Here is a 25,698-nt window from a genome sequence, read left to right on the forward strand (position 1 = left end):
ATCTTTGAGAGATCATAGCACGAATTAAATTTTTAGGTGCCTTCTGATCGACAACTGAATACCACTAAAACTGAAAAAAGTTAATTTTTTTATCGACTATCCAAATCTGCTAACCCGATAAACCTGATTAAATTATGTGGAATAGACATTTTTATACAATCCCCGAAACCGGAAGTTGGATCTGACTGAAAAGCAAGATGTTTTATAGAGCTTTGAAACTTTTCATTTGAATCTTAGATGATTCTTAGATTTCATTTGCATCTTAGATCGGTTCAGCCATCTTCAAGAAAAATGAGTTACACAATTTTGATTTCGTTTCACATATCATCCTGTAGTTCCGAAACCAGAGGTCGGAACCAAACATAATGCAGGAACTTTGTTTGGGAGCATACGACTTTTCGTATGAATCTGAATTTGTAGAAAAGAAATTTTCCGAGAAAATTAATTGAAGTTATTTGTCACACACGCATTTGCTGATCTCGACGAACTGATTCGAATGGTATATGGATGTTATGTTGTTCCAGCATTTATTGCTATAAGTAGTTTAAAACAAAATAATTTAAAAAAATTCTGCCATCATCTGGTTTATATATGTCATATTCGAACGATTATGTTGCCAAAAACGAGCCGTGCCAAAATCGGTCCGAGGCTAAATGTCATGAAAAAGAATGCTGTACACAATCCTTTTGGTTCTTAGAAACAATTGTATGTAACAGTATAAAAAATCGTGTTTTCCGTTGCTCCCAAGCATTTCTTTGTCATACAGCGCTCAAAACTCCTACTGCTGGAATAGGGGGAAAAGTCGCTTACAGAAAAATTTCGATATCTCCGTTAAAAATGGACGGATTTTAACAATCTATGGCTTGTTGGATAGGTATTACCGTGCGGAATCTAAGTCTGAAAACATATTCTGTTTTCAAGGTCAATTGTGACAGATACTGTCAAAAAACTGAAAATTTTGACATAAAACTTTGTATAACTCAAAAAGTAAACATCCGATCTCAAAACCATTCAATAGCGTTTTGGGTGACGGAGAGACCTTTCATTTGCGACTAGTTTGATGAAAATCGGTCCAGCCATCTCTGAGATCTCGACCTCTTAGTTGACAACACACATACGGACACACACACATACACACACACACAGACATTTGCTCAGTTCGTCGAGCTGAATCGATTGGTATATGTCATTCGGCCCTCCGGGCCTCGGAAAAATTTTCGAAAGTTTGAGCGAATTCTATACCTATTTTTTATATATATAAAAATAGGTAGAAGGCACCAATCAAATTAATTTCAAATGTTGGTATTAATATCAGGCTTGAAATTTAAAAAAAAAAACAGCAAAATGAAACTAATGATGCGATTTTTTCGCATTGACCCTGGTGCTGGTGCCTTTTGTTCAATAGGATTGATCATATCGCAATCGTTCTCTGTTACTGTCGTCCCGGTTATGAGAGATTATTTATATCCAAGGTTTCGAAAGAGGTATGAAAGCGAACTGATGAGAAACTAAGCAACTCTTGAACAGTAAACTCGAGGTCTATAGTTTACGTTCATTTTTTTCTATTCGTTGGGCCGCTTTTTATAATTTTTTTCCTAATAACTGTCGAGTAACAGCAACAGACAAAAATGAACACCAAAAATTCATTTTTAATTATATAGTTTTGAAACTCTCAGGGAGTAAAGAATCACAAACAAGTCAATTTTTTCAAAGTGGCTTTATTTAACCTCCTCTCCTAGGCTAAATGCTAGCACGTTGGTCTTAACACTATCCCTATAACTGTGTGCAACGCCATCTTGCTGACACAATTTCATCCACCTTTAAATTCCTTCTCGTTTTTGAAGGCCTTCCCTGTTTATCGGACCTTGACTCCTTTGATTCGTGCCACTACATCACCAGTTTCGCATAATGGCGCGATGCTAAATCCCGTCAAAATAAACTGTCACTTTCGTGAGCTGGAAGAAAAGGCAACAAGCGCATACTTAAAGGGTTCGTTATCACTGCACCATCGAGGAACTGTGCCGACTCACAGAAACCCAACGATTTCATTCTGAGGTCACCATATTGTATTTAAACTATTTCTCTTTTCGATTTTCGTGAGAAAATTTTGCCATTTCAACTACTAACGAGCAGTTACTCATATTAGAAATTATTCTTAAGAAACCGACATTAAAGTGCTTAGATTTCGAAAGTAACTTATTCAATATCCCTGGCCTCATTCAGACGATCGAAGAGCTTTTTTGTAAGCCATTCGAGCCGACACGAATGCCCCCGACCCATCTCTGCGTCGGTGGTTCCAAGCTCTTCTGCATAGTTTTCTTAGTCTAGCAAGTTCAGCATTCCACCAAGGAGTTCCTCTAGTAGCTCGCACAATCCGAAGTGGACAAGCCTCTTCAAATGTTGCAACTATGAGAGAGTTTGTCTCGTCGACAACATTTTCCAAATCAATTGGGGTTCAATTGTTGGTTGGTACCCTTAAAATCTAGTCGCCAAGCCCTCTTCATAGAGGTCCCAGTGTGTAGACTTGGGACTACGATATGTGATAATATTATTGAAGATGTAGTGGTAGCCAATTTACCAACTCATGCGCAATACTATCAGAGCATCGAGTTACGTCCAAAACCTACTCTCTTCCATTTTCCAAAAGGTTTGACGATTTCCTGCATTGGCTATGTGCAGGTTTGTACTGCTCACAAATTCCATCATATCAGAGACTCTCGAATTTATAATTATTGTGCCTCAAATGGTGGTCATCATTGATGTCACTGCCGATTATAACCGGTAAATCACTTTTGCAGCAGTATTATACAACCTTTTTGAAGTCTTGGTTATGCGGTAAATATGCCGAACAATAGACATATTTCCTGTCTATATCATCAATAGGTTTTGTTGGCAGCTTTGTCGGTTACGTCACATATACCATCATATATATGGTACCAAAAGTCACAATCATTTGATCTTCGAACTTGATCAATGGCCCGACAGTAGCTTTCAAACGAGCCCAAGTTTGTTAAAATCAGTTCAGCCATCTCTAAGAAAATTGAGCGCGTTCAAATATCTTCGAAAAGTGCACACACACACACACACACACACACACACACACACACACACACACACACACACACACACACACACACACACACACACACACACACACACACACACACACACACACACACACACACACACACACACACACACACACATGCACACAGAGACATTTTCCGATCTCGTCGAACTGAGTCGAATGGTATATAACACTATGGGTCTCCGAGGCTCCGTTCGAAAGTCGGTTTTTCCAGCAATTCTAATACCTTTCTATAGAGAAAGGCAAAAATCAAAAAAAGGGAAACGTTGGGGTCTGGTTTTTATATGCAGAAAATGTGTGAAAAATTAAAAAAAAATGGTGCAGTAGTTTTGGAGTGACGATGGACAAAACCTGCTTTCGAGAAAAACGGGTTTAAAGTTTTTTGTCTATAAAATCAATGGAAACAATTTTTTATTCTAGGCAGCCGCTAGGGTCTAACATTTTCAAAAAATCATATTATTTCTTTTATAATCTGTTACAGTGAAACATTTCAAGAATGTTTTGTCAAGTTTTTAAGTCAATCGAAGCAGAAATCTTGGGCCTGTGTGCCGAGCTCTTACTTTTTCGTAGAATGAGATAAGCATAGATAAAGGCCCATTACTAGCTGAATTTTCCTCCGATAGGCTTGAAAATTTCATAGTATATTTTTGAAATGTTTTACTATGAGAAAATATAAAGAAAATAATTAATGATTTTTCAAAAGTGTTAGACCCTACCCGGCCCTTAAGAATATTCTGTGAAATTTTCAGAATAATTCATTTAGTGCTCAGATTGTGAATTGAAGTACTGCTGAAAACTGCAACGCTTGGAATGACATACCTTGACTTGTTCATCGAATATCTTAACTTTTAAGGCTTACATCATAAATCTACCGACTTACCAAGATCTAGACAATTTAGTTTGAACACGATTAGTACATAGAAATTACGTTTCATGTTTTTTCTGTGAAACACAGTCAGTTTCAAATTTCAGTGCGTTCGCCATTTTATCCGTTTCAATTTCCTGGTACCGTTCGGAAAAAGGAGAGGAAAAGAGAGTTTTTCATACTTTCGAGAAAAACGCGTTTAATGTTTTTTGTCGATAAAATCAATGGAAACAATTTATTATTCTAGGAAGCCCCTAGGATCTAACATTTTCAAAAAATCTTATTTTTTATTTTATAATTTGTTGCAGTGAAACATTTCAAGAATGTTTTGTCAAGTTTTTAAGTCAATCGAAGCAGTAATCTTGGGCCTGTGTGCCGAGCTCTTTTTTTTCACAGAATATTCCTGTGATGCTCACAGAATATTTTGTGATGCTTTACTATAAGAAAATATAAAGGAAAAAATAAATGATTGTTCATAAAGAGTATTCTGGAAATCCAATTTTCGACCACTTGTTGAAGCATCTGAGGGTGTGTTCCAGCAACGACACGTTGAATGTTGGTTTCCAAAGCATCAATCGTTGCTGGTTTATGACTTCACGTATCGCCACAAAAAATAATCGACTGGCGTCAAATCACACGCAGAGACCAATTCACCGGTCCATTTCTCACCTGGTAGTCTGTAGTTAACCTATTAATGATGATTTGACAAATAATACTGAATAGAGACGTTGATTTACACTGTCAAAACAACTTTCAGACAATAGAGTAATCCCTATTGTAAAAAACAGATATAAAAACCCTATTATAAACAGAAACTAAGGTAAAATTCCGTTGTTCTAATTATGAACGATTAGCTGCCCATCACACAAAAAAAAAACAATTGTTTCTAGCCGCAGTGTTTTACCGATTACTGGACTTTCAATCAACGAATTGTGATAAAATCAAATACAGTATCTAAACTAGGCTTCGCGAAATTTTGCTTTGGATGTCAAACCATCGAACAGAAACAACAGATCTCACTCTAACCAATGGTTTTCGTATATGAAATGACTGAGATGAATAGGGGTACCGTTACCCTAGTCATAATATCAACAAAAATATTTATCAGAATTACACGGAGTTTGTTTATTTTTTAAATATTTTTTTCTGCGTGTACCATTTTAATGGTACCAAAAATGGTACTGATTCAATGGAAGTTTTCCAAAAAACCAACCCCAGCTATAATTTCTAGACTTCCAAATGAACATTGTATTCAATTACCCATATTGTGATGGTTTGTAACGGATATCGATAAGCCGGAAGTCATCAACTTGGATATTAAAGCCGCTTCGAACATCTTTTTCGTTCCAAAAAATATCCTTTGCATTATATTCAATACTATACATAAGGAAAACTGATATGTGTTGAATGTTCCAAATAACTTAACTAACTTCCAAATTTACGAACCCCCGATTGTTACGTAAAAGGAAGTTTGCGAGTAAAAACCATTTTATTCTATTATGACTGCAAAGCAAATTAAACTTTCTCGTTTTTCTTGAACATCTTTATAAACCTAGAATATGCCTAGCTAACATTGCAAAACGACGTTTCCAAAATATTTCATATTTATATAATAGTGTCATCAAAATAGTGAACTTGTTCCCATATTAGATTATCATTGTAATAATTTTCGTTTCCCCGAGGATTTATGCTATCGATTACAGTCTTCTGAGATAACAGCTGAACGGTAATGTGCGGCTAGTTATTCACTAATAAAATCATGAATAATTGCTTATCAAATTTGTATATTCTTACTATTAGCAGCATTCCTAGTATTACTAATACGGTTGAATTATCTAGCTAAACATATTTAACAGCTATTGAAAGCACTATACCATCCACTGCAAAATTTGTGTCCTCGGTGATATAAATCTACCCGTGAAATAACAGATCGGTGTACACTCATTAGACACATAAATATCATGTTGTGTTTCGCACAACACACAGAATCAATTGACGTCGTGCATTGAATACCAAAATACAAGCCAGCCGAAAACATGCTGGCATATAAAACTCGTGATACGAAACATAAATTCTGTAAATAAAATATAACTAACGTAATGTTCCTATTGTTTCTTCTTTTCATATATCCTGTTCCGATTGCGTCGTTCACAATTCATAACACCACGGTTGCTCCCGTTACCGCAAAATCGGCAAAATAAATTAAATATATTCTCGCCGTTCTCGAACCGATGGAAAATGAATCTCGTCATGGGAAATCTCGTCAACAATGCCGTTTGTGATTGGAATTATGAAACTCGACCACGGCCACCATCAACGTTCACATAACAGATTTCCAGCTCAGAATACTTTTCGGTGTACTTCGAAACCGGTGACAATCATGGGTTTCAGGATGAGATCTTGATACCGGCCACAAAAGGAGTCTGCTTAGCGTAAGTACGGCAATTTATGTAATCAGATGGAAGCAGGAAGTCGACATAAATTTCGGTAAAATGCTGGTACAAACGAAAGATCCGAATCGGTGAACTTTTGCAGTTAAAATTCATTACAATGGCAAAACACGTGCTCCGCGGGTGCATAATTAACGGCAAACCCCATCAGAGATAACAGACAACGGTCGCATAAATGAATGAATGAAAAGCAGAAGCAAATGCAAGTCGTGTATCTCACAGCAGCTCATAAATTATTTAAAAAAATGGATTTGCCGTAATTAATTATGAACTCAATCTTAAATTTTTCTTCTTTTCCGACGTAGCTTTCAACTTTACCAATAATTTTCTACGAAACCAAAACTGTAACTTCCATTATTTTAAGTCGATAGTCTTGTAGATTGAAATCTTGCAAACCAACGCTACAATTAATGTTATTACAATTGAAGTGCAATAGTCTATTATTATTTTATTTCATCCATCCCCATTAGAGACGCTCTACATTCCTCCCTGTCGCAGAGAAGCCTTAACTTTTCCCAGATCTGCATCATAGACAACGGATTTATTAATTCTCATGATTTGGGTAAGCAAACAAATCATTCCGAATGTGTCGAACCAATATGCATGTATTTGTTCCTCACCGTGTTAAATAGGTATTCAATATATGGGGCCATTGGATGCCTACACCGACATTTCGAGCCTAGCGGGAAGAACTCTCATTGTTTCCGATAAGGATAGCATAGTTCGTCGTCCAGGCAGTCACGTCACACTTCAAAAGGCAGCTTCCGTGGGGTATCGGTCGACGTCAAACCGTCTGTTCACTTCCTCTTCTACCGATGAAACCTACGATCAGAGTCCGAAAGCACCATCTGCCTCATCCAGCAAACAATCGAAGCAAAAATGGACAATATCGTTCGGATCGAAGGTAATTGCGGAAGTCTAATTAGGACTGAATTCATAAAGAAAATACTCCCCCTCGACAGGGACCACAAAAATCAAAACTCTGCGAATTGTTAGACAGCTACAACAAGGGTATTCCGAAACTGACGTCTTCCGCCAGCAATTTTGATAAACCCGAATATTTAGAAGCGTTAGAAGGCCTTAAAAACTTACCTCAGTCGTGGACAGACATCGTAAACTATAACGGTGAGTATAAGGGTGCTGGAAGTGCATGTCATTGTGGTTATAGCAAATATAAAATAATCAAATCATTCAATTGTAAACTGCAATCTCTAATGCACCGTTATTCGATTTTCTTTGCAATGCCCACCGCGCACTTTCAGGAATGAGCGAAACGGAAAAGAAAATCCAATCTGCTATATGGGAGCTGGTAACTACGGAAGTGTACTACATCCTCGCCCTGCAAACCGTAACAGATGTAAGTAGGTCTAACATTTACTCAGTTGAAGTGCTGGCGAAAGCCAAACAAGGGAAATTTCTACTTTGTGCCTCGGCCCTACTAGATAAATGTACCTGTATAAAGAGTGTATTGAATTTCACATCAGGTATGCAAGCATAGCTCATTCATTACGTTTTAATCAAAATCTGACGAGAAAAAATGAACACAAAATCAAGACAGTATTAACTGTATTAATGCTGAAAGTCGGAAAGCTCGTTTCTTGACTATTTTACGATTTAACACTACACTATATGAGTAGAATCCTTAGTCAATAATCTACTTGAGTACTATCCAAGTAGGAAATAATTATAAAGCCGATTCGGAAATCTATTACTAATATAAACGATATATTTAACTAACGTTAACTGCAAGTTGCACGTTTAAATTCCAGAAAAAAAGTATGAATTGCGTGTCAATTGTTCCGCAATATTTGGAGGCAAACTTTTTGCTTGGTGTGATCCATCAACATTTCTGTTAATATACACCTAAACCTTGATTTATCAAGACCAGGGCTGGCAATAATAGACTCAGTACTTCATCATCACCGAGTTCAACTCACCTGTAAATCGGCTTCAGAAGTATCGCTGAACGAGTTGAGTAACTGGATAACCATTTGTGTAGAGAAAACATCGATTCAACATCGTAGTGTCAAGCAATCAGCAGATGAGCGCTGAGTGCACATAAAATATTAGAACCCACTGAGAAACAATTTGTGGGTTGTGATTTGATGTGTTTGTACATCAACACATTGAATCAGATTCTTATGACACTGTCTCGCTTGTATTCCCCATCCACCAGAGTTGTCATGGGCGGCCAACGTTCGAATCGATGCCATTTCTATCCAATTCTCAAGACATGTTCTCGTATGCTTGAAAACGCATTTGGTTCAGTAGCCAGTTGTGTTTAGCTCGAGACATGAAATTCAATCGTTTATGGTATACATCACGCTACGGTTCGACATTTGTTTTCGTACATCAATGCTCGTGTTCGTTTTGAGTACCAGCAAAAACAAAACCAAAAATCTGGGTTGTGTTGGCAGCTCTGAGGTTTAAGCATACACTCACCGATGTAGCTCGGTACGGTGATGCCAAACTCAGTACTAACTTTTTAAAACTTGGAATAAGAGTTAAATGCTATGAAATCAAAACTGAGAATCATCAATACCATCATAATTTGATGTCAGCGTTGCTCTGTATAGGTGAGTGTGTTTGTTTAGATCAGCGATAATTTTCATCTTTACAATCATTTTCCGGATTGCATCCTAAATCATGAGGTGAGCTGATGAACAGAAAAAATCGAATCTTATGAGCGAGTTTTTGCCACCCTTGGTCAAGACCTTTTGCCTTTTTCATACACGAATAAAAATCTATTCCCGAAACCATGATTAAAAGTCATGAAATCATGAATCATGTCTATCATGAAAAATAAGTCATGATTTCATGATCAAAACGATTGATACCATGAACAATAACATATCTTTCATGAAAATTTTCATGATATCAATCATTTTGCTCATGAAATTTCATAAGAAGATATGGTTCATGATTTCATGATTAAAAAATCATGGTATTGGCTAATTGATTTTTACCCGTGTATAGGAAAGCTATGCAATCACTGTGAAACCCGATTTTTCAACCGAAACCAGGAGGGCCGAGTGTCTTATACCATTCGATTCAGTTCGACAAACTGATCAAATGGCAGTGTGGGTACGTGTGTGTTTGACAAATATTGTCACTCAATTTTCTCGCAGATGGCGATTTTCACAAACTTAGATTCAAATGAAAGGTCTTAGAGTCTCATACAAAGTTCCTGAATTTAATTTGGATCGGACTTCCAGTTCCGGAATTGAGCTCACCAAAAAAGTAAAAATGACATCACTCAATTTTCTCGGAGAAGACTGAAACAAACTTCACAAACTTAAATTCAAATCAAATGACTTGTGAGCTCATACAAATGATCCAAATTTCATTTGTATTCGGTTTCCGGAATAAGAGGGTGATATGCACCGAAAAAACAAATAATGTCAGTAACTTTCTTCGAATACGATTCAACCGATTTTTACTATCTTAGGATTCAACTGAGAGGTCTTCAGATACCATAAAAATATCCCGATTTTTATTAAGATCCAACATTTAGTGCTTGAGATAGGGGGCTTAGAATAAAAATGTAAATTTTAAGAGTTTTTATTTCACAAGTAACCATGTGATGAGTAGCAAATTTTTTTAATTTGCAAATAAATTTCTCTAGCTCTCATATCGGATTTTCATCAAATCACATTCATATTCACAGGTCTGATAGTCCCATAAAAATATCCAAGTCCAACTTTCGGTTCTAACATTACAAGATGATAAGTTTTCGAAATTTTCAACCGGTAAAGAAAATCGTAAAACAGCTTCTAAGTTGCGCTTAGCGCTTTTGGAAATTCCTTTTAATTGGGTTTAAACTGTTTCAGTTTGTAGTTCATATTATCTATACAATTTTACTATACCGGTATCCAGTTTTCGGTTGAGGAAATTCCGAAAATAGCCGTCAAAATCATTGAAATAGAGCTCATTAAATTTTTTAAATATAATTGAATCTATTTTCACTAACTTTAATTCAAGCATTGTATTTAAATGTATGGGCTCTAAACATGTTTAGTTTGTAGTATTTTGATTAATCTTGCTGTAATTTATAGGAGACAATTTCGTAAAAAGAGATTTTTGTAAAATATGAAAATTTTTGCTATACTCTAGTACTGTAGTTTTGAAACTGGTATGGCAAATAGTGTCCGGAAAACAATGTTTTAACTCTATTCAGAATCCAAGATGGTGACTTCCGGTTCATTGAAATTCCTTAATAGCCCTTACAAGCTATTTTTAAAACGAGTTCGATGAATAGATGCAGGAAATTCCAATGAACCAGAAGTCACGAAGTCGGAACGATCTCAACCATTTTTTGCCGACATCTAATCATCAAATTCGATCTATTTTGTAAAGGTTTCCAAATATTATCAATAAATCGGAAGCCGCCATCTCGGATCTTAAAAACAAACTCAAGCATAGTATTTTAGCACCTACTAATCAAATTCACTTCGAAAATACCCAATTCTAATTGTTTTCTAAAAGTATAGATTAAAAGGATAAGTAATATAACCGAATCAATATTATAAGAGTTTCCAAGGAATACCGATAAACCGCGTCGCCATCTTGGATATCGGAACGACCTCAAACATTGCCTTCCGGCACTTTGTCATCAAACCCGTTCCGAAAATACTCGTATTGTACCTACTCTTCACATCAGTTCCGAAAATATTTTTATTATTGGGATTTTTACGTTCATTACACAAACCTTTTTTCACGAAGTAAATTCCAAATAACGTAAGCTTTTCTACGAAGTAATTCAATTTACGAACCCCCGTTTAGTTCATAAATGTAAGATACGGTGTATTAAAAGCTCACTACTGTAGTTTAAATCAAATCGAAATTGGGTTACCACCTCAGATGCATCTCTCGCCCGACTTCGATTTATTTGGAGAAAAGGATTCTGAAATTCGAAAAAGTGACGTTTTTCGGCATTCCTTGATATACACAAACATCATAAACTCGTAGTGACGTAATACCTGATGTAAGAGACGTACTTGAGTATTGACTACATTATTCGTACTTTGCTAAAGGTGCAGGTATTTAACTAGGAATCTAATTACCGAAAGATCAACAATTTATTGGAGATGCTCAGCTCTCGAATTGCGGGATCTGATTTCCCATTGGATCGTATGCTTTACAGAATTTACTAATTATTAAAACATTGACAAAATATATAAATCCATTCGAAAACGACGGGGGAGCCTGTTGTATTTCAATTCGATGGAACTCAAAAACAAAAACCTTTATTTCAACATGTCTTAAAAAATCACAATATCTTGATTTAAATAGAATGATGTTTAAACAATACACACAACAACATTTTTAGAATCTTGTTAGCAAGTTTATCTCGAATCATCATTAGATCTTTACTAAATGCTAATATTTCCTATAAACAAGTCGCTATAATAAACTGTAAATGTAACTCACAAAAAACACAAATTAAATTTTCCATCTGATAAAATTTCAATACTGAAATCCAAATGTGGTAGTCGAATTTGACACCTGGGAGTGAGTTATAAAAGCAATAATAGTAGTATTTCGAAAATATCAAACAATCAGATATCTCTGCTTAAAAAAAATAATGCTGGTGATCATGGATTGTTTCGTGATTAAAATGAATCAAATTTCTTACGTGATTAAAATGAACCAAACTTCTTAGGTGAAAATGTTAAATTTGAGTATCTTTCGCATAGCAGAAATGAAACCATCAAATCATCCTAATTGAACGAAGCCTCTGAGTATGAAAACAAATTTTCCTCAATTAGGTTGCATTATGCGTGATGTTTCACCAGCTAACCAAATCCAAACAAAGCATATTATTCGTCAAACTCAAAATATGATGTTTGACGAAAGTAAAATGACATCAAAATGAATTATGATTAGGTTCACTAACGGAAAATTCATATGGCTAAAAATTAAAGGGTCCGTTATGTGTCAAGAATTGAAGTATCTTCTACGCTCACATAATTAGATTGTAGAGCAGTTCATCCAGATGTTCTATATATCGCGAAGTGAACCACAACGAATAGACGAAAAAAACACGAAATATTTGTTAGAAAATTCAACAGCCTCATATGTTTGAAAATCTCTGCCACCTTTCGGCTTCTAGTTGTGGTAGAAATAATCCATGAGTGGCTTTCAAACGAGCTTAGGTTTGTTGAGATCAATCCACCATCTCCAAGAAAATTGAGCGAAGAGAAAAATCTTAGAGAAATGCACACACCCATATACACATACAGACATTTTTCGATCTCTTCGATCTTAGTCGAATAGCATATAAGGAGTCCCCGTAGCTCCGATCATAAACCGTTTTTTCAGCAATTCTATTACCTTTCTATAGAGAAAGGCAAAAAAGAGACAAATCATACGCAAACGGGCGAGATTGATTTTTATATGATCCAGTCCTTTCATGTTTAGCACCCAGCAAAAAAAAAACCCTTTTCAAACCATCTAACTGTGCAACTGTGCAAGCCAATGATAATTGACTCAAGTGATGTGATGTGATGTGAAGTGAAGCCACCATCAGTTCAAGGACTTGCCAGTGGATGCGGGTAGACTTACAGTAGCCCCGATATGACTCATCCATTCACCTTCTTACTATAGCTGTTACCAAAAAGCGAACAAAAAGGGTTGGGCGGATATGTAAGTAGAGTTACTTACTCGTATTCCGCGGGAATAAAAGATGCTCTTCCAACCATAATATCCAGTGCATGGATGAAGCATATCGCTATACATGCTTGAACCCGCCTGATGGTTTGTTTGAGAAGGGCGCGTCAGACTCATTTCAAACCTTCAGAAGGAAACAAGTTTCCTTCAAGTGACTTGGGCTGGCTATCCACAATCCCTCGTCCAGTCATCAATTCGTCCGATGCCCTGATGCTCCCTACCCTTTACGCCCCCGTGCAAAATGTTTTATATTGAAAAATACAATGAAACATAGTGTAATGAAATTAATCTAACATAAAATAATATAATAGATTACAAAATAATACAACACAACATAATATAATATAATATAATATAATATAATATAATATAATATAATATAATATAATATAATATAATATAATATAATATAATATAATATAATATAATATAATATAATATAATATAATATAATATATTTCAATTTAATATAATATAATACAATGTCATACAATATAATATAGTATGTCATAAAACAATATATAAAATATCATTCAATGTAGAGTGTCAGTTATGCTCTTCTATCTTCGCAATACTGCAGGAAGTAGAATATTTCTCTTCTAATAACAATAATAATATCCACATCTATAAAAATAATATATGTTATTATTATTGATGACAAATTAATAATAATAACAATAAATATAATAATGAAAATGATAATACAGTACAATGAAATATATAATAAATAATATAATGAATAAAATGATATGTTGCGATATGCTATGATATTATATTACTTGAATCTATATGTCATTTCTCATCCTCTCATTCTGCCATCAACGCATTCCCTCGACCAATTGTCACCACAGACTCACGTGTAGGCATGAAACAGGAACCAGTGAGGACCAAGCTCACCTTGTAACGACCTTGATATTTAGTTAAAATTTACTTTAAAAATGATAACTTATAAGGAAAACAAATTTATATTTTGCGCAGAGGTACGTAATACTACTCATAATAAACCCTATAATCTAATATAATATAATATAATATAATATAATATAATATAATATAATATAATATAGTATAATATAATACAACATAATGCAATACAATATAACATAATATAGTAGAATACAATATAATATAATATAATAAAATATAATATAATATAATACAATATAATATGTTATAATGCAATGCAGTATAATACCATAATAACATAAAATAGTGTAAGACGAAAATATATGAAACAATATGCTATGATATAATATAACAGTTAATGTCGCAGTGTAAGTTACGCTCTTCTAATAATAAAAATATTAATAATAAAAAAAAATAATAATACATGATGTAATAAACAACAGAATTAAATGTTATAATATACTATGATAAACATTGCATTTTAGGATGGGCTTCAACCTACAAGCCATTTCGCACCCTCTCATTCTGCTACTAACGCAGAAGGCGATAGCACCCAGTCGACGCCGTTCTATTGACCAAATGTCATCATAGACGCTCGGGGAGGCATGAGATAGGGACTTGTGAGGACTTAGTTATCTCACCATTTGACGACCAGCCAATGCTAATTGACTCAAGTGGCACGTTCCCCACATTTGGAGATTTGTAACTCTTATCGTTATTCATATTAATGCTGGAGTCATCAATACATATTCTGAGCATCAACGAGCGTCAACTTCAAATTGAATCATTTTTTAGCCAAATTTGGAAGAAATTTGTTCCGTGTTTTACAAAATCGCTCTAAGTTTTTAAATTTCAAATTCACTTAATTTTGTAATTCAGTAACCGGATGTTGAATCCGAGTAAAATTCGATAGCAATCTGGAGCAATAAGACCTTTCGTTTGAATTTTAATTTGTGAAAATCGGTAGAACCATTTATAAGAAAAAATGAGTTTCCTTCTGGTATTTTTTAGCACTACACCGAAATTTCCATTTTCGAACTAAAGCAAGGTTTGTAAATCGAACCTGCTTGTTAAAAAAATTTTCATCATTTGGAATTCACTTGGAAAAACAGTTAACGTTTTTTTTTTGGGAATTGGTTCGTAAATAAAGTTTACGTTATTCGGAATTTCCTTCGTGAAAAATGTTTGTACAATTAATGTTGCAAAACCTAATCCATATAAATATTTTCGAAACAGATTTGATGTGTAGGTACCGAAAAACGTTGTTGGATGTCGATCTCAAATCCAAGCTGGCGATTTCCGGTTTATTGATATTCTTGAAATTCTTAAAATATGTTGGGATTGTTCAGAAATCCAAGTTGGCTACTTTCGGTTAATTGATATTCCTTAAAAACCTTTCCAATGTGGTTATTTTCGGAACGGATTTGATATGAAGGTACCGAAAAACGATGTTTGAGGTAGATCCAAAATCCAACATCCAAGATCCAATTTGTGTATTTCCAGATTGGATGCAATAAGAACAGGCGCGTTCCCAGTACAAAGTTCGGGGAGGGGGGAGTATTTTGAATAAAGCGAAATTCTGGATGTAATTTAATTGAAGCAGATGACAATGCCACTACAGGAATTATTGTAAGGGATTCCAGAGAGTATCGTTAAACCGGAAGTCGCCATATTGCATTTCGAAATGACCTCATACATTGTTTTCTGGTATCTAATCATCGAATCCTTCCCGAAAACACATATTGTAAAGGTTTTCAAGGAATATCAATAAACCAAAAATCGTTACCATGAATTTCAAAAATACCTCAAACATCGTTTTTCTGGAATCTACTTTTCAAACCCGCTAAAAAAGGTAGTGGTAACTATAGAGTATCAATGAGCTGGAAATCGTTTTAATTTTATGTAAAAAAAAGTTTACATTATTTGGGAATTGGTTCGTAAAAACAGTTACGTAAAATGGGGTAAGGTAAGAAAAGTGTACGTAAACGTAGGTTTGAGTGTATCTTCATTATTTTCCGAATTCTGAGAACAATGAACCATTCTTACCGAATTCTGTTCACATTGTTACCAATTAGCATAATCTACAAATTGAATCAGTATGGAGGAAAATTTAGAAAGAAAATATCCACGCTCTAGATGACGTTTAGAAATTTTAAACACATATGTACATCACTTTGTAATTCCGGAATCGAAAGTTGGATAGGGATACAGTTGCACCAATTTTTGCATTTAGTCGTTCAATTGCAAAGTATCTATGAAACAGTCATGTGTAATTGGCGTGCAAAATATGGCATCATCAATATTTACAATTTCCTGATATGAATGTAGCCAGAGATGGCATTTCACCAGAGTGATACACGCTAGAGTCAGATTTTTGCCACACCGAGGATGCAAAAAACGAAGCACCGCACAAAGAGGAAAGCGCACTTCTTCTCAGTGTCGAATAGACAGCATTTGAGTGTGTGCTTGTGGTTAAAGCAGCTGGCGCGAGTGAAACACATTCTCTTCGCATGAATCGCTCACACGCGCTATCGTCTAAATACACCCAAGTGACCACTGGCGCGTGATGGTGAGCGAACACTTCTGTGAACTTCAATTAATAGAGAGTAGATCTGGCCTTGCTATGAAAAATTTGCAAGGAAAACCGAAAATTTTACGATAAATTGTTTTATTTTGCTGATTTTGCGTGTCCACGCTTCATCTACGAAAACCATACAGCAGAGTGCTCACCGGCGTGTACACCTCTGTGAAAGTATCTGCATCCACCTCAGAGAATTTATTAGCTATTGCTCTAGCACTTTGGTGCGATTCAGTGGAAGAGGTAAAAGGAAATAAACAAACGCACTCATGATGCGTGCACACTTTACACAACAGTGGTGTATAAATGTGAAAGAGAAGAGCTCTCGTTGAAGTTGTCAGTGCGAGGGGAGAAATTTTGCTTGCTCTTCGTCACACAGAGGAGATAGACATCTCTGAATGTAGCATGAGATTAATTAAATCATGTAAGACTTGAATATGAGTCAAACGGAATTTGTTTGATATTAAATTTTAAAACCAGTGTTTTCATCCCATCGAAGGCGGATAATTTTCCTTAGTCGACCGCTGGAAACATCCAACACTCCCTGTTGATTTCTGATAAAATTATTATCAATGACTCAAAGCGCGAAACAAATAAATCAATATGTAATTTGAATACTATGTATCGTCATGGAAAGAGCGTCGCCTACATGTGTAAATCCTTCGATAAAATGAAGTTTTAGCTTTGCTATGCTTCTGTATAATTTTCGAGCTTAACTGTGTTGGAACAAAGCGTATCTTTGAAATAAAATGAATCTATTTGTAAACATATGTTTGCATTAAATAAGCATAGATTCGTTCTCTGAATAAAACGTTCTAATTAAGAAACTCTTCCAAATTTCTCACACGCAGCTGTTTCTAGCATGTCTGGAAGATATTCAGTCCCATAATATTCTCAATGATGTAGATCAAAACAAATTGTTCTCCAACATAAGAGATATATGCGAGTCTAATCTCAAATTCTGGACACTTTTTCTATATCCAATGGTGAGTGTTTGTCAGTTTCAGTTAACGATCAATTAATTATTATAAGCAATATTGTATTGCTATAGGTTAAAGAAAGTACGGATACCAAGCAGCAAATGAATGTTCACAAGTTCAAGGATGGCTTCATCAAGTTTTCGACTATTTTCCACCCATACACCAAGTATTGCGCGGAGCAGAGCACCTGTCAGTACTACTGCAAGGAACTGTATCAGAATAATTCCTTATTTATGTCCTACTGTGCCTGGTGTGAGTCGCAGAAAATGTGCAATCGGTGAGTAAGAGTAGTTGGGAATCAACGCGACTAATCGTATGTATTGTGCTTCCAGTGCTGTTACTAATTAAACATATGCTCATTTTTATGTTGGAATTGTATTATTATTTTTCTATTAGACTTCGGCTGGCTGATATTCTGGTGCGGCCCATGCAACGACTAACGAAGTACGGATTGTTGTTGGTTGCTATCAAGAAACACATTGTAGATGAAAACGCAGTCGAAGCAATTGATGAGATGGTAAGTGTTTCGAATTGTTTACAAACACTGGAAACGGTTCTTAGAAAGATGGGAAACTAGAATAAATTTCTCATTTCTACACGTTCTTCAAATCTGTCATCAGCTATCTTGTGTTCGAGATATTATACGCACTGAAAATTTCTAATGATAACATTCCTATCAACACAGATACATTCCGTCGAAGAGTTCGTTGCTGGGGTAAATACTCATCTGACTACCCGACAGGAGAATGAAAGACTGAAAGGCATCAACGCCCGAATAGACTCGTACGAAGTCGTCGATTGCAACAGCGAGAATCTGGAAAAAATGGTTAAACATTATAGTACGATGTTCGACTTATGCTTACCGATGTTAGGAACCGGTGAAGGAAGAAAGTTGTTCCTAGAAGGAGATCTCAAGTTTAAGGACAGCCTCGGGAAGGTATGAATTGATCGATAACTTTTCATTAATTTACATGTGTCCAAATTTCCTTTCTCGCATATCAGTTTCAGTGACAACAATGAAATAAATCTTAATTAAGGCTAAAAATTATGGCCAGTTGAACGAATTATAAATCAATAGAACCTGAAAAATGAATCATTCTAGAAGTACGGAATGCCTCCCTTTTTTGCATCGTCGCTCCTAACGATGGGTTAAAATTTCCAACACTCTTCACCCTCACGGGTAAAAATCCATTGCCGGTACCATGATTAATAATCATGAAATCATGAATCATGTCTATCATGAATAATAAGTCATGATTTCATGAGCAAAATGATTGATATCATGAACAATAACACATCTTTCATGAATATTTTCATGACATCAATCAGTTTGCTTATGAAATTTTATGAGAAGGCCTGGTTCATGATTTCATGATTAAAAATTATGGTACCGGTAATAGATTTTTATCCGTGCTGTAATTCCGAAACCGGAAGTCGAACCCGAATGACATTCTGGAATTCCGTATGGGACCGTCAGATCTTTCTTCAGAAATCGGCTACGCGAGTGAATTCCATTTTGGAGTATGTGACCACTGTTTCAGGAACTGTATCTGGAATCGGAAACCAATATAGCCGGAATTGGTGTGTTTGGACGTCCCCTCATAATGACTACCACATTTCTCACCTTCGTTCATTGAGTCAGTTGTTGAGTTGTTGATGTTGCCATCATCGTTGGGGGATTTTTCAATTGTTATTTTTCCAGACGTTGGGTTGGTTGTCAGCTACAGCAGACATATCTTGTTGACCATTAATAGCAGATGATGACTCAGTTAATGGAAGTGGTTTACTGTTGTTAAGCTCTGCCTCAGAAGTACTGGTGATGTTTGGAGTCTGTGTAGAATAATTACCATTATTCTTGGGTGTACGAGATTTCTTGACCAGTACATCGCAAAAATTACCGTAAAAAAGCTTTTTGACAACTTTCGACAGAATACCAGTTGATTGTTATAGTTGACTAACGATTTACACGGAATCCATGTGTTCAGACCGAAAGTCAGATATGAAGGTATAGGCTTATTAAAGCGCATGCGTAACAAATGGACGTCAGTGATTTTACTGAGACCAGTACGTCAGGGAGAATATCTGACAAAAAATATCTATTTCAATGAAGTAAACATCTCCGTACCATCGAGAATGATTGAAGGTATATCAAGCTCCCGCACTTCTTTAGCTTTGTCATCCTTTTAAACTCAACCTTGTCGTACTCTACAAAACATAAATAATTGATATGTTTATGTTTCGTCTTTGACTCATCAGTGCATAAATAATTGTTTTTGTTAGTGAATTCAATTGTTTTTCTCTCGTTTTCAGTAATAGAATTAATATTTCACTATTCGTGTTGTTCAATTGAAGCGAATATGGTATTTCAGATAGAGGTGCAGACGGCAGTAATCTTTTACACCACCGCCGATGCTTTTTTTGTTGTAGAATAACTCATTTCGATAAAACTATCGTTCACTCTTCAAAATGTTCAACTGTTCACTCTTCAAAATAGCACGGTAAAAACCAAATTCCTTCATGATGTAGTTTTCCGGGCATTGTTTTGGTGTTCGTTTCATTTTATTCATTGATTGAGATTTACGGGTAACTGTAACTCTTGTAACTCTTAGCGAAAAGCAGTTTGAACAGAAACAGTGAGAATGAAACGAATGAGAATAAAGCTTGCTTCAGATAGAATTGGAACAAAGACAATTGCCTGTATTTCAGTTATTTATTATTAAATTCAAGACCTTTTTTTATACAAATGTAGCGTTTTCTTCATACTTTTTAGAAAAAATACGGATAAAATTATTCGTCACGGTTTCGAAGGAATTTTCGAATTTTTCCTGTAACACGGCTCATTAGGCGGCGCACACCTTCTTCGTCCATCGTTTTAGCTATCTTATTCCACCAGGTCGTCATCTGATTGATGTCTTTGGCATCCTTTCCCTTTGCCTTGAGTCTCATCTTCATGATTGCCCAGTATTTCTCAATAGGGCGGAACTGGGGGCAGTTGGGTGGTTCAAGGTTTTTCGGAACAAGTTGGACCCCTTTCTCTGCATACCATTCTTGAACGACTTTGCTGTAATGACAGCTTGCCAAATCTTGCCAAAACATTACGGGATGATCGTGGGATCGAATGAACGGCAAAATTCGTTTTTGGAGACACTCTTTTTGATACAGTTCCGATGTCATTGTCTTATTTGTAACGAAAACTTTTGTTTTTTTGCCACAGCTGCAAATGCCCTGCCAAATCATTTTTTTTTGCAAATTTGTCGACAAAAATAAATTTAAATTTGGCTGGATTTCCCAACGAGCCGTTGCCAAGTAAAATTTTTGAGCTGGGATTTGCCCGAAGTCAGCCTTGACATAGGTTTCATCGTCCATCAGAAGACACCCTTCGAACTTGGTCAGCACCTGGTCATATAGTTTCCGAGCACGAGCATTTTGACCACACTATTCTGTTTTATGGTCCGATTTGGCTGTTTGCTAGTCGATACGTCTTGATTCCTTCCCGGAGTCGAGTTCTCCTCGCGGTACTATGGACAGCACCGAATTTTCTGACCAAATCGCGGTCCGACAGATTAGGATTCCTCTTAATCGTCTTCAAAATCTTATCACGCAGTTTCCGGTCGACAGTTCCTCTCCGACGATTGGCTTGAGGCTTCCGAATCGTTGTCAATGTTTCCTTATACCATTTGATAACGCGCCATACGGTATTTCTGGGTAATTTCAGCTGTTTAGCTAGTCTAGGTGCAGACCACAATGGATTTTCCAAATAACTGTGCACAATTTTTTCCCTTCCTTCGGCTTCCATGAAGCAAGCTTTAGTAGACAATGTAATTTGCGAAACATGAAATAAAATTGGTTTTGAATACACTAGAGCAGCGGTTTTTTATATACAGGACAATGGAAAATGACACAGAAGTTCCCAAATACTTTTTTTACAAGTTAAAATACAGGACTACCCAACCGTAACTGGAACTACTCACTAAAACACCTCGAATCATCGACCTTACCTCCACGGTTCCACCTTTAGGAGGATGACTTCCGGATCACTAGTGCCCCGGCAATCCTAATCGGAGCCATTTCGCGATCGACTTGTTTAATACCCTGTGAACTACTAGGTCTAGGTCTGAGAAAATAAAGACCAAAACCTCATCAAAACGAGATCACTGTCGGAGAATCTTTTCATGATCAGTTGATCAGTGAATTTTAAATCACATCAATCAATATCGGTACTGGTCTTCCGTCACACAATGGATAGTGATTTTGAGCTAAAATGATTCTTGATTTATGTAAGTTCAATCATTGGATGATTCGATAAGCTTTGATGTTGGTGGAGGAAAATCACATATGATCAAGATAAGACATGACATGATCTACGTCTGAAATCGTTGATCTCCCGCCCTTTTTTAAATGGAGCCCAATTTAATAAACTGCATCAGAATCAGATAAGAGAAATTCTTATGATATACTATTATCAATGCTAGAAAATCAAATTACTGAAAAAATTGTCAGTGCATAACTTAAGTTAAACCGTTTGAAAGAATCTTTTTCTTTTTTACTAATATTACGCAAAATTTATTAATTTCGCTAATTTACTCGCTCCTTCGTGCACTTTTGCTGATCACAACAGAAATGATTTCCTGCATCATTCATTTCCGAATTTACAAGAAGAAGCTTTTACATCAACAAATACACGTTTTCCTATAGAATGTAAACGTTTATTGTGTAGATTTTTTCAGGAAATAGGGCAAATCAGTAATATAATTAGGTATTTAAAAAATGTGCTCATTGAAAATATTGGACGTCACATTCCAAAAAAACTACTCCCATTCCCTCTGTCACAAAAGGTCACGTTTTATGAAACACCCCCCTGCCCCTTGCGGCGTGACGTCTTTTATGGACAGCCCCATATGAAGCACATATGTTACTCGAACTATTACTTGTTCCCAAACCTGTAATTTTAGACCGCTACTTCCGGCACCTGATACCGTAACCTGTACAGCTAAGTATGGTCATCAACTAATATGACCTACAAATTTAGAAGATGCTTTCTGTTCTCCACGAATCGAAGGATGAGAGTCTTGTGGAATTTTGTGTTCATTAAGAAGGTGAATTAGACAATGGGGACATTTTGGGTGCATTCTTGTCTTCCCGACAATTTCACATTCGAGACTGATATGCGTGTATTGGTAATAAAATAGCCATTGGTAATTAGTAGCCATTATGGAACGAGAACTCCCCATTATTAGTTTACTTTTTTTCATTTCAGATGGATGTTCACTGTTTTCTACTCACGGACTTTCTGCTGGTATGCAAGAAAAACAAACACGAAAATTTAAAGGTATGTTCAGTTACCGGTAAAGTGCTATTAGGCGAGAAGAGAGAATGTAATAAACATCTGTACTACAAGCAGTCGAGGCTAATAGGCGTTTGTTATACAGGGTGCTCTCCCTTAAGATGTTATCAATTCGAGAGTAGATGGTGAAAACATGTAAAAAAGGCGGGAGGGTAATGTCAGAAACATAACTGGATGATGTGAATACGAATAAAACTGATATGTTTGTTTTTTTCACACTTCGGAATATCGATAATCGCACGTATTAGTTCATTGATTGTGGGAATTTTACAAACTTTCAATGCGTCCTTATTTAGCCAACAAGGATTTCTAAATCTAAGTTGGGATTCATTAATTTTGATTACTTACTTGTCAAAATACAAGCTGTATAGCGATTTGGACGAATATCCACAAACCGAATTTAAGAAGTCTAAAATATAAATTATTGATATTCACTCGCCAAACATAGACAAAAAATCTCTATGATTCCTTTAAAAATTCAAGAGAATTGGTAAAGTATTATTCACTGATATTATATGCATCATATAACTATACTAGATATTTTTAGTAAACGCCTTACAAGTCAGTTTCAATTCCATACAAAAAAGATCTTGCTTGAATATTATTCAGTTCTTTTTATAAAATGATACATAGTTGGAATCAGCTAGGTGAAGGTATTAACATCATGCCAAAGGTTTTGATCAGTAACAAAGAATGAATAATTACGCAATAAGCGAGAAAATCAATTATAAGAGCATTTTGGTTATAAATTGAATTTCTAATTTGACTATGTTGTTTAACAACATGCACAAATGTATCTCCCCCATACTAATAAAATAAAAGAAACTCGTGGTTTATAAGCATGCATAGTTAGTCTGTTTTGCGCGATACGCTTTGTGCGAAGGTTCCTTCAATTCTTGCGGTTGAAACTTTGCGCGCCTTATTTTAGCACTGAATTTCACCTTAATGCTCGTTCATACCAAACATTTTAGAAAACTTCAACTAAAAACTACTATGGAGAAAAAATTACGTTGCTGCTTTACATACAAGAGATATTCACGATTAAGCTATACTTAGTCTTGTTCAGGGAAAGTTTTGAAAAATGTAAATAGTAAAGTAAGTTGTAGTCACGACAAAACTAAATAACATGGAGTCGGTCAGAGTACAATTTTAAAATTTTTATGGTGATGCGCTTACCTATATTCAATAAATACGGAATAATTGTTTGACTCTGGCAACCTACTAACATACCGTTTTCGCAGCAAATGAAAATTTAAATTGTAAGTATAAGATACGTTTATTTATTTCAATATTTTGGAAGTTATGGCTTATGCAAATTGTATGCTAAAATTGCTGAGGTGTATGCAAAACTAACGCTTAGAGCGACAAACTATCAGAAAAGCTACTCATTCTTCATGTTCTTAGCTTCTCTTTTCGCCCTGAAAAAGATGATAACTTAAAGGAGAAAACTCTGTATAAACAGAGTAAATTGGTATTACAGGCGTTGTAGTCAGTGAGAAAATCTTTATTTAAAGAGCACATTCGTGGTAAAAAAAACTTAAATACACAGTTTAGTAGATTGTGCCCATATACCAAAATTGATTTCGAGAAGTCCATCTCATCATCTGTTCGTAGATTTTAAGTCAATCCAAACATACCGTGTTTTCTTAAGCAATGACCAATCATTACATCTTTTAACCTTAAAAAATTAAATTTTCCATCAGTTTCGATGTTTCAATGGCACGGTTAATTTTTACATGCTTTGGGCTGCAAATTTCCGTGATTTTCGTCACTACTTTATGTGCGAATATCGAGACGTAAATTTACATGATTTTTTTAAATTGTGCACGATTCCGCGAAACAAAACGAACTGGCGATATAGTGCTCTATCTACATGGTCATTACACTGATAGTTATTGAGTTATAATAATAAATTTCTTGAAATCCGTTAGTTCGTTGATGCGGTTTAGTATGTTTATTATTATTATCACATTCTTCAGAAATTTAAGCCCAATTCTGTTGCAGGTCGTCCGACAACCATACATGACCGACCGAATCACGGTGCAAATCAAGGATCAAACCCTTTACTGCTGTTACCTGAACGAGCTGTCCCTGGTGGTAGCGGCCTTCACACTGAATTGCTCCAAAGCACAAAACTGGTACGATTCGATAACCAAAGCGAAACATATCTATTCCCGACTGAAGCTTAGTACTGGGCCCGATTCACGACAGTACGGCAATATGATAAACATATATAATAGCAGCAGCAACAGCAATATGAATATAAACAACGAAAGCCTAGGCATCCGAAAATCACCGCTCAATAGTTCGATCGGAAGCAGAGTTAGTAGTTTGAACAACAGCCACAGTGGGTCCGTCGATTTGAACGAATCCAAACCAGTATCAATTGATTTTGAGAAAACGAACTCACTTTCTAGTGATGAGGGTGGCGTTCCTGTTGCGGGTTCAACAGCATCAGGGAAACATGCTACTGGAGCACAATGGAAAGTGAAATCTACAGTCACAACAATGCACACTTCATCGAATTCTCTCACTGTACAGCCTTTCAATGCACTGGGGCAGAGTATGCCAAATCTTAATTTGAATTCCATTCAGAACGCGTAAGTAAAAACCTCTTGTTCTAAACTAACCAAACATCTGATCTGTATTATTACTTGTAGTAACACTTTATCAGTTCCGGGAACATCCGGAAATCATTCTCACTCTGGTATGACGTTGTTATCGCCTAGTCAACGAGGAATATCCTACCCACCGCCATCACCCACTAGGTTGAACAGCTGAAAATGTGTCATTGATTGTATTATAAAAAACTTCTTCA

General features: G+C 35.8%; 1 protein-coding gene across 2 annotated transcripts in view; it reads left to right on the forward strand.

The window, feature by feature from the left end:
• Nucleotides 1-25,698, forward strand: part of LOC131434863 (uncharacterized) — a 351,398-nt gene that overhangs the window by 311,446 nt on the left and 14,254 nt on the right. For both annotated transcript variants that reach the window (XM_058602082.1, XM_058602083.1), the window contains 12 exons: nt 6,285-6,385; nt 6,874-6,965; nt 7,036-7,307; nt 7,366-7,528; nt 7,666-7,760; nt 17,408-17,542; nt 17,608-17,813; nt 17,933-18,053; nt 18,222-18,473; nt 22,794-22,865; nt 24,885-25,480; nt 25,541-25,648. In XM_058602082.1, coding sequence (XP_058458065.1) covers nt 6,285-6,385; nt 6,874-6,965; nt 7,036-7,307; nt 7,366-7,528; nt 7,666-7,760; nt 17,408-17,542; nt 17,608-17,813; nt 17,933-18,053; nt 18,222-18,473; nt 22,794-22,865; nt 24,885-25,480; nt 25,541-25,648 — 2,213 coding nt within the window. The remainder of the gene's footprint in view (nt 1-6,284; nt 6,386-6,873; nt 6,966-7,035; nt 7,308-7,365; nt 7,529-7,665; nt 7,761-17,407; nt 17,543-17,607; nt 17,814-17,932; nt 18,054-18,221; nt 18,474-22,793; nt 22,866-24,884; nt 25,481-25,540; nt 25,649-25,698) is intronic.

The sequence above is a fragment of the Malaya genurostris genome, chromosome 3 (assembly GCF_030247185.1).
Source record: "Malaya genurostris strain Urasoe2022 chromosome 3, Malgen_1.1, whole genome shotgun sequence".
NCBI lineage: Eukaryota > Metazoa > Arthropoda > Insecta > Diptera > Culicidae > Malaya > Malaya genurostris.